The 10,875-nt window shown below is 40.8% G+C and overlaps 1 protein-coding gene across 1 annotated transcript; it reads right to left on the reverse strand.

Moving 5' to 3' along the window:
• Nucleotides 1–7,731: 7,731 nt before the first annotated feature.
• LOC112069126 (neurogenic differentiation factor 1-like) lies at nucleotides 7,732–10,056 on the reverse strand. The gene is made up of 2 exons (XM_024136418.2): nucleotides 9,897–10,056; nucleotides 7,732–9,273 (listed from the first exon to the last, which is right to left on the reverse strand). The coding sequence occupies exon 2, from the start codon at nucleotides 9,262–9,264 to the stop codon at nucleotides 8,194–8,196; it is 1,071 nt and encodes a 356-aa protein (XP_023992186.1). The 5' UTR covers nucleotides 9,265–9,273; nucleotides 9,897–10,056; the 3' UTR covers nucleotides 7,732–8,193.
• Between the last annotated feature and the right edge of the window lie 819 nt (nucleotides 10,057–10,875).

The raw sequence follows: 10,875 nt of genomic DNA on the forward strand, positions 1-10,875 counted from the left end.
AGCGTGTTTCACTTCCCACCAATATCTATTCCAGCAACTTCGCACAGCCATTGAAGAGGAGTGGGTCAACATTCCACAGCCTGATCAACTCTATGCAAAGGAAATGTGTCGCACTGCATGAGGCAAATGGTGGTCACACCAGACACTGAATGGTTTTCTGATCCATGCCCCTACTTTTTTTTTATGTATCTGTGACCAACAGATACATATCTATAATCCCAGTCATGTAAAATCCATAGATTATTTTTGTTGTGTAGTTTTGTTTGACACAAGGTTGACTGTCGCTTCCATTAAAATGCTAAGCAAAACTGTATTATCATAGAGTCTATTAGGGATAGTTCACTGTAAAACATTAAACTGAATATAATAGAAGTTCAAAAGAAAATTCCTTTTATTTTTCTATATTGAAGTATGTAACACTCTTAAAAATGCTGGATTAAAAACATGTTACGATCGTCTAATGAATAACTGGACCAAGGCGCATCATGCTCTGAGTTCCACATCTTTATTATGTGAAACTTACCAAAACAAAAAAAGAAACAAACAACGAACCGTAACATAAGCGGTGTAACATGCACGAACTCCAAACAAGATCCCAGAAAACACAGTGGGGAAATGGCTGCCTAAATATGATCCCCAATCAGAGACAACGATAAACAGCTGCCTCTGATTGGGAACCATACCAGGCCAACATTGACATACAACAACCTAGATAACCCACCCTAGTCACACCTAACCAACATAGAGAATAAAATGCTCTCTATGGTCAGGGCGTGACAAAACAACCCAATTTGGGGCCTCCCGAGTGGCGCAGCGGTCTAAGGCACTGCATCGCAGTGCTTGAGGTGTCACTACAGACCCGGGTTTGATCCCAGGCTGTGTCGCAGCTGACCGGGAGACCCATGAGACGGCGTGCAATTGGTCCAGCGTCGTCTGGGTTAGGGGAGGGTTTGGCAGGCTGGGATGTCCTTGTCCTAGCGACTACTTGTGGCGGGTCGGGCGCATACATGCTGACTTTTGTTTCCTCCGACACATTGGTGCAGCTGGCTTCCAGGTTAAGTGAGCAGTGTGTCAAGAACTAGTGCGGCTTGTCAGGGTCGTGTTTCGGAGGACACATGGCTCTCGACCTTCGCCTATTCCGAGTCCATACGGGAGTGGCAACGATGGAACAAGAATGTAACTACCAATTGCATATTGCTAAAAAATAAAACAATTTGTGTTTTTTGGTGGGTAAATATTGGGCAGAACACACGCTGGATTATTTTGACCCAACCAGTTGGGTTACGTGAATAACCCAAATATTGGTTAATTTAACCATTATTTGGGTATTTTTTACTCTCATGCTGGGTTGACCTAGCAGCTGGGTCATTTTTTATGTAATCCTTAGGATATTTTCAGGAGGCGTGTCTTATTATGGGCTTGGCTTTCAGATAGCTCTTGTTTTTTTTATTCAACCTTTATTTAAACAGGGAGTCACATTGAGATTAAACATCTATTTTACAAGAGAGCCCTGTATACATTACAATAAAAAAGGAATAATGAAACAACATACACATATACAGTGGGGAGAACAAGTATTTGATACACTGCCGATTTTGCAGGTTTTCCTACTTACAAAGGATATAGAGGTCTGTAATTTTTATCATAGGTACACTTCAACTGTGAGAGACGGAATCTAAAACAAAAATCCAGAAAATCACATTGTATGATTTTTAAGTAATTAATTAGCATTTTATTGCATGACATAAGTATTTGATACATCAGAAAAGCAGAACTTAATATTTGGTACAGAAACCTTTGTTTGCAATTACAGAGATCATACGTTTCCTGTAGTTCTTGACCAGGTTTGTACACACTGCAGCAGGGATTTTGGCCCACTCCTCCTCCATACAGACCTTCTCCAGATCCTTCAGGTTTCGGGGCTGTCGCTGGGCAATACGGACTTTCAGCTCCCTCCAAAGATTTTCTATTGGGTTCAGGTCTGGAGACTGGCTAGGCCACTCCGGGACCTTGAGATGCTTCTTACGGAGCTACTCCTTAGTTGCCCTGGCTGTGTGTTTCGGGTCGTTGTCATGCTGGAAGACCCAGCCATGACCCATCTTCAATGCTCTTACTTAGGGAAGGAGGTTGTTGGCCAAGATCTCGCGATACATGGCCCCATCCATCCTCCCCTCAATACGGTGCAGTCGTCCTGTCCCCTTTGCAGAAAAGCATCCCCAAAGAATGATGTTTCCACCTCCATGCTTCACGGTTGGGATGGTGTTCTTGGGGTTGTACTCATCCTTCTTCTTCCTCCAAACACGGCGAGTGGAGTTTAGACCAAAAAACTCAATTTTTGTCTCATCAGACCACATGACCTTCTCCCATTCCTCCTCTGGATAATCCAGATGGTCATTGGCAAACTTCAGACGGTCCTGGACATGCGCTGGCTTGAGCAGAGGGACCTTGCGTGCACTGCAGGATTTTAATCCATGACGGCGTAGTGTGTTACTATTGGTTTTCTTTGAGACTGTGGTCCCAGCTCTCTTCAGGTCATTGACCAGGTCCTGCCGTGTAGTTCTGGGCTGATCCCTCACCTTCCTCATGATCATTGATGCCCCACGAGGTGAGATCTTGCATGGAGCCCCAGACCGAGGGTGATTGACCGTCATCTTGAACTTCTTCCATTTTCTAATAATTGCGCCAACAGTTGTTGCCTTCTCACCAAGCTGCTTGCCTATTGTCCTGTAGCCCATCCCAGCCTTGTGCAGGTCTACAATTTGATCCCTGATGTCCTTACACAGCTCTCTGGTCTTGGCCATTGTGGAGAGGTTGGAGTCTGTTTGATTGAGTGTGTGGACAGGTGTCTTTTATACAGGTAACGAGTTCAAACAGGTGCAGTTAATACAGGTAATGAGTGGAGAACAGGAGGGCTTCTTAAAGAAAAACGAACAGGTCTGTGAGAGCCGGAATTCTTACTGTTTGGTAGGTGATCAAATACTTATGTCATGCAATAAAATGCAAATTAATTACTTAAAAATCATACAATGTGATTTTCTGGATTTTTGTTTTAGATTCCGTCTCTCACAGTTGAAGTGTACCTATGATAAAAATGACAGACCTCTACATGCTTTGTAAGTAGGAAAACCTGCAAAATCGGCAGTGTATCAAATACTTGTTCTCCCCACTGTAAAGTACCAGCCAAAAGTTGACACACCTACACATTCAAGGGTATTTCTTTATTTTACTATTTTCTACATTGTAGAATAATAGTGAAGACATCAAAACATTGAAATAACACATCATGTGGAATCATGTAGTAACCAAAAAAGTGTTAAATAAATCAAAATATATTTTATATTCCTCAAAGTAGCCACCATTTGCCTTGATGACAGCTTTACACATTCTTGGCATTCGCTCTACCAGCTTAATCAATGCAAAAAGCAATGCTTTTCCAACAGTCTTGAAGGAGTTCCCACATATGCTGAGCACAGTTTGGCTGCTTTTCCTTCACTCTGCAGTCCAACTCATCCCAAACCATCTCAATTGTGTTGAGGTCGAGTGATTGTGGAGGCCAGGTCATCTGATGCAGCACTCCATTATTCTCCTTATTGGTCAAATAGCCCTTACACAGCATGGAGGTGTGTTGGGTCATTGTCCTGTTGAAAAACAAATGATAGTCCCAGTAAGCGCAAACCAGATGGGATGGCGTATCGCGGCAGAATGCTGCGGTAGCCATGATGGTTAAGTGTGCCTTGAATTCTAAATAAATCACTGACAGTGTCACCAGCGAAGCACCCCCACACCATCACAGCTCCTCCTTCATGCTTCACGGTGGGTACCACACATGTGGAGATCATCCGTTCCCCAACTCTACATCTCACAAAGACACAGCAGTTGGAACCAAAAATCTGGACTCATCAGACCAAAGGACATATTTCCACCAGTCTAATGTCCATTGCTCATGTTTCTTTGCCTAAGCAAGTCTCTTCTCATTATTAGTGTCCTTTCATTGTGGTTTCTTTGCAGCAATTTGACCATGAATGCCTGATTCACACAGTCTCTTCTGAACAGTTGATGTTGAGATGTCTGTTACTTGAACTCTGTGAAGCATTTATTTGGGCTGGCATTTCTGAGTCTAGTAACTCTAATGAACTTATCCTCTGCAGCAGAGGTAACTCTGGGTCTTCCTTTCCTGTGGCGGTCCTCATGAGAGCCAGTTTCATCATAGCGCTGGATGTTTTTTTTTAGAAGACAGCACTTTTCCAGAAATTTTTCAGATTGACTGACTATCGTGACTTAAAGTAATGATGCACTGTCGTTTCTCATTGCTTCTTTGAGCTGTTCTTGCCATAATATGGACTTGGTCTTTTACCAAATAGGAAAATCTTCTGTATACCACCCCTACCTTGTCACAACACAACTGATTGGCTCAAACGCATTAAGAAGGAAACAAATTCCACAAATGAACTTTTATTAACAAGGCACACCTGTTAATTGAAAAGGTACTACCTCATGAAGCTGGTTGAGAGAATGCCAAGAGTGTTAAAAGCTGTTATAAAGGCAAAGGGTGACTACTTTGAAGAATCTCAAATATATTTTGATTTGTTTAACACTTTTTTGGTTACTACATGATTCCATATGAGTTATTTCATAGTTTTGATATCTTCACTATTATTCTACAATGTGGAAAATAGTACAAATTAAGAAAAACCCTTGAATGTGTAGGTGTGTCAACTTTTGGCTGGTACTGTATATGTGTATGAAACAATATAATTCAACACACAATTAACCAAAATAAACATATTTAATAAATGTGATCACATTCAACTCCATAGAGGTCCTCAATCAATCATTTAAACTGCCTAAGTGGCACCAGCACATCTAACTGCAGTGAACTCTGCAGATTGTTCCACAAATTAGGGGCAAAAAAACTAAATGCAGATTTTCCCAAATATGTGGAGACTGAAGGGATCTCTAGTGTTATCAGGTATTATTGGTTACCTGCCAGAGTAAATGCCATTCCTGTTCATCGTGTTAAGTTAACCTTAATTATTTTAGCATTTTTCACATTCTTCTAGAATATTAAGATTGTTTATTACATATTATAATAAAGTGGTATCTATCCCAACAATGGGATTTGCAGGCTTTAGGGAACTTATACACTTCTGTAAGCCTAATTGAAGCTACAAAAATGTTAATGTTCAACCTTAACATGTGATAACTATACAACAGAACAGATTAATATGTATGGCTAAAATGAACTATCTGAAAGCCATGCCCCTACTTAACTATGCCTCCAGTCTTCTGATCTGATCAGCTGTGTCCTATCTCAGTAACACAGCACCAAATAACCCAGCACTAACAACCCAACTTTGCTCTTTTTAAAGAAAACAACTCAACGAAGTGACCCAACGCCTGCAACCCAGCAGTTGGGTAAACCAAACAACGCTGCCTTTTTCAGGGTGTAGGATAATTATGTTGCATGGTGTAACCTACAGTTATTAGTCACCCTGACTTTCTATCAACTATTTTATATGGTTAAAGTGCTAATGTAATTATAAACCTGGTCTATCAATAGGCTATAACCGTATCCAAATTGCGTATGCATAACGTTTAAGTTATGCACAGGTAGGCTATGGTTGATCTTTTTTTTTGCCTATCCTGACGTCTATTATGACATTGCGTTTAACTCTATTTTATTATCAGGGTTTATGACTCAATCGAACTAAATATAGAACAGTGGCCTTTATATAGTTCTGACATTCAATGGAATATGCTGTTATATACTGAGCAATAAAGGTATAGGCCTAGACAGGGCAGCTGAGGCACCAATAGCCTTCGCAGCACCATGGACAGTTCCTGATTTAACACAGGAACCCTGCACACCCATTTATAAAGATTCAGATGACACGGAGGGATGCACGTTCCCTGTGATTTGATTGGTCCAGGGTAAAGGTCTCAAATAACAAAACTGTGTGCATGTATGAAATTATAAATAAGTGTTTTGGAAACCCGTTGACAGAGGCTATGGGATACAGATTTCAGGATTGCATATTTCTGTAATTTTTGGGGGCATGCAGTGAGGGTTTACTTTCATCTAAGATGTAGTCATTAAATTATTCCAATGGTTTACCCATGCCAATTGAACGGTGGTGCTTGTATATTATCGAGGAAGGGCGGATACAATACACCACCAATTGTTATTCATACTACTTTAACAGGAAATATATAGCACAATGCAGAATATAACTACCATATTGATGTTGGCTGGCTAGCTCACTCGCTGGGGTTTTCCCTTATGATTGACATTTTGGGTTATAGATGCGGCCAGTGAGTGTTTATGCATACACAATATCATTTTTATAAATTAAAAACCTCCCCTGCAGAAGTAACATATGTGCCTCGCTCGGTTTGCATACACTATGGTGTAAGTCCTAAATGGCACATATCGCGGACTACTTTCGACTAGGACTCGTGGTGTTCTGCTCCAAAGTAGTAGGGTGCCATTTGGGACTTCGCCATTGAGGCATGTGAATGCCCCTTGACTGCAGCTACCCGTGGCAGGAAAAACGCTTGTTTTGTCCTTCAGCCTTAAGTTCTGCCTACATTTAATAGGGGGGTGATTGCTCCTTTTCACTCATATTAAGTTGCTTTGTAATTTTAATAATTTATTAAGATTTTAAGCAAACAATCTTAAAGGACAATATTGTAGAAGAGAATAATATAGTTTACACATGGGCAAATAAATGTTCACTATCCATCGTGCGTAATAGTGATGCATGAAAAATAATAATCTGGACTAGATTGTCTCGGATGATTTGCCAGACCAAAAGGACTATCCCAAAAGAAGTCAAGGTTATTTTGCAACCATGCAGGCTGAGGGACTTTAAACCATTGCGAAATATTACTTACAAACACGTGGTTTGACAGTTTAAGTTGTACGTTTACTTTAGATGTTATTTTTACTTATAATTTGATTATTAACCTATAATAGAGATGTTGGTAGGTTAACAGACAATAATGATAGAAATTGTAGGCTACTCATTCACTTTATTATGTAAATAATTGAGTGCTCCTCATGAGATATACATTATACATTTATCTCAACGCAATTATGTACACTTGAATCACATTGGGAGAGAATTAAACGTTTAAACCTTCGAAATAAAATATAGGATAAATAACGAACATATAATTTAATAGCGAATAGTAATTTAATGGCACACGGTCCTCTAATGGGCCCTAACACCCTCCTACATTGTAAAATGTTTACAAACAATATACAACACACATTGAATTTGAGCATCAGATGCTGCAAATGGCTCTTCTTCACTGATTTGCACATTCATGCAATGGCACAATGAGATGGTGCCTGGTTTGTTCCAAAATGTGCTGCAGATGATTTCGCATGGGGTATGGCCCACGGTCAATGTACATGTTTTATATGAAATAATAAGTCATTCGTTTTATACATTGAGTATTTCCAGTTGATAGTTACGCTTTTTATACACAATCAAGGTATTTAGGCTACTTTGCAAGTAAGTACCCCCTATGTATTGTCCACCTATTCAGCGATATAACATTCCTGATTGTTAAGTAGCCATAATAGGCTATGTTTTGGGGGAAAATAAAATGTTAAATATTGTGCAGCTTTGCATGAATTGCAGTAAATAATCGCTAAGGCAACAGAGCACTTGCCTCTGTATAGATAATGATCTTTCATAAAACCGTTGCATCATATCATAACTATTTTATAAAACATAACATGGAGTTACGTGAAATGAAATTGGAACTAATAATGAATAATGCTGTACAAAATCACAACTAAATTATTCAGGATAGGATAGATCAGTTGTAAAATGCAGGTTGAAAAATATAGAAATATTTATTATATTTTTTTTATTGACCCAAGTATTTGTTTATAAATTGCATAGTTTTCCAAATTATTGCTTGTGATTTTGTAACATGGATAATCAACACATTCTCAGTATGGTCACCACTATTTCCACAATGTGACCTGTACCATAATGTAGACGCGAATACAATACAGTACATTAGGTGAAAAATAATATGCATAAGCATCCGCACTTCTAAAGGCAGTAACAACAATAAATACATACAAGCGGATTATAATTGCTATTTTGCATCAGTGGCAAGAGGATACCATATCATGACGCGCGCTTATCAGTCTTTGATGCACGTTCAATGTATTTACGATTCATGAAATATAGCGTTAAGCTGAGCATTCATGACTCTCTCGTGATGAGTGTGTCCTTCGTACGACATAATGTTTTCCATCGGTATCTCACACCGCGGCGCAGAGCTCGGGTAAAGGGGCGCGTGTCCCTGTGAACCTGCCAGTCCCGCAGCAGCCTGGTAGTGCATGGTAAAAGCGTAGTTCTTTTCGAACTCTGACGAAGGCTCGTGTTTGAAGGAAAAGTTCCCGTTGACACTCAGTGGTGGGCTTAAGGGTCCGTCGAATGATGGACTAGTGCAGTCTGTAAGCGGCAGCGCGGTCTCAAAGAATGGCTCCAGCGCGCTTCCGTATGAATGGGGCTTGACGTGGAAGACGTGGGAGCTGTCCATTGTACCATATGGAGGGCTGGGAAGACCCGGAGTCTGGTAGGAGTATGGATGCGCGGCGAAGGAAGCACTTGCTGGTTGCATATGAGATGGTATCTCCTGTGTCTGCTCCGGGAGGAAAGTTCTGGGGTTGAGCTGGAGACAGCCTGCCACTAGGTTAGTAGTGGGCTGAGACAAGCCCCTACACAAGGCCTGGACAAATGATATGACGTCTGGGCTCTTCCCTGACCGCAGGATCTCTGACAGGGCCCAGATGTAGTTTTTAGCCAGTCGCAGAGTCTCGATTTTTGAGAGCTTTTGGGTTTTGGAGTAACATGGCACAACTTTACGCAAACTCTCCAGCGCGTCGTTGAGTCCGTGCATACGATTCCTTTCCCGCGCGTTCGCCTTGTGGCGCCTCATCTTAAACCTCTGCATCCTGGCTTTTGTCATTTTCTTCTTTTTTGGTCCACGACGTTTAGGCTTTTGATCGTCGCCTTCCTCTTCCTCCTCTTCCTCTTCCTCCTCATCATCATCCTCATCCAGTCTGTTTAACCCATCTTCGTCGTCATCCTCGAGGCCCCCGTGCATGGACTCAAGCGCGTCGTTATTCTTCTCCATATCCTGTTCGTTCTGGGAGCGCTGGCATTCGTCAGTCCAGGTCGCAGAATCCTGGGGTTCTGATGACATCATGGTCTGTTCCGTGTAGGATTTAGTCATATTGGAAATCTGTCAATAAAAAAGACAACCGTGAGCAGACTCATTTGGACATCATTTGGTACTTGACTAATAGCCTATTCAGTAAGAGTTCGTTTTGGAACAGGTGCATTGGGCTACTAATCTAAGTCAAACAAAAACATATTTTTGTATCAGAACCAATATTACTTTTGCAATACCGATGATTATATGTATCATAAAAATGCATAAGAATTTAAGAGCAAAATGTAGAACATTAATTTGTGGTCAGGATAAACCAAAACATAGGAGCATAATACACCAATTATTCAATTATCACCTAATAGCTTGACATAACAAGTCAATTTGATCAAAATAATTTTCAATTACTTATTTTTAAATCTCCAGTAAATTGAGACATCTGAAATGTCATTGCTGAGTTCAATCAGAATATCTGAATCCCTGTTTCCTTTCTGTAACAGGTGCGAAATGGTCACATCACCTCTCATCTGAGAAGGTTTGTATCAATAAATAATTGAAGCTTGTTCAGAAAACCTTTAACTGCTGAATAATTGTAGCCTGCTTTATGGCAATGTAACAGACAAATTACAGCGTTCCTTTCACCCAAAACATTTGCATAAATAAGTTATTACATTATCTGATTGATAAATAAATACCTATGTTTTGCAGAATGATCTTGTTATGACTCTGGCATGCCCCTCCTGAAGTGTGAGGTCCGGTGAATGGACTGTAATGTGGCTGCGCCGACGGATGCTCGTGTTATATAGTGCTGCTGCTGATGCTGCAAGGGACTGGGAGAGAGAGATGAACCTGTATGTCTCTATGGTTGTATCCCTAATACCATCACCATCGCTTCACCCAATGACTGGCAGGAACAGGCTCCACCCACCCATGGCCTTACTCTCGGCACGCGCCATATGGTCCATCTACGTCAAGCAGAAACGGCCCCAAGCATCACGTGACAAGGTCCCATTTGTATTCGCCAGAGCTCTGTATTCCGCTCCTTTGTGGCCAAAAGAAAGTGGCCATCTGTCGCCAGTTAGGGCCTCCATGGATCCGTGTGGACCCGCAGGATGGATTAACCCTTTCGAGCATAGTACATATTCAATCACTACTAATACTCAAGCCCAACCCATTCCCCACGTGTGTCCTCTTATAAATGGGTTGATTATGATGTTATTAATCATAAATATCATAATTATAGAATAATGTAGTTTTGCACATTAGCCCACTTTGCGGATATTGAACCAACAATTGAACACACATTAAATAGCCTCATAAACACGTCAAGTCACCAAGGCAAGAATAAGGCCCTTGCTGGCCGTAAAGGCCACATACTGGCCCTTCATATCTATTTTTCAGCGAATGATAATGCTGTGAGACATTTTTTCAAATAAAAGTAGGCTATCCACGGAGAAGACCTAATACAATTATATGCTATGCAACATTGTAATTACAACAATGAATTTAGACCAACTGCATTACTTTTTTTTGTTTTGCTCACTGCCGCCTGCATCAGTGTTTATCTGCAGTAGTTGAAGTGTTATTGTCCCCCATCTCTAGCAGTGCGTGATGTTGATTGACAACAGTGGTTGTAATGTCTGGACCGAGCTGGTTGAAGTAATGAACCTGGAG

The sequence above is a fragment of the Salvelinus sp. IW2-2015 genome, unplaced genomic scaffold, assembly GCF_002910315.2.
Source record: "Salvelinus sp. IW2-2015 unplaced genomic scaffold, ASM291031v2 Un_scaffold912, whole genome shotgun sequence".
Taxonomy (NCBI): domain Eukaryota; kingdom Metazoa; phylum Chordata; class Actinopteri; order Salmoniformes; family Salmonidae; genus Salvelinus; species Salvelinus sp. IW2-2015.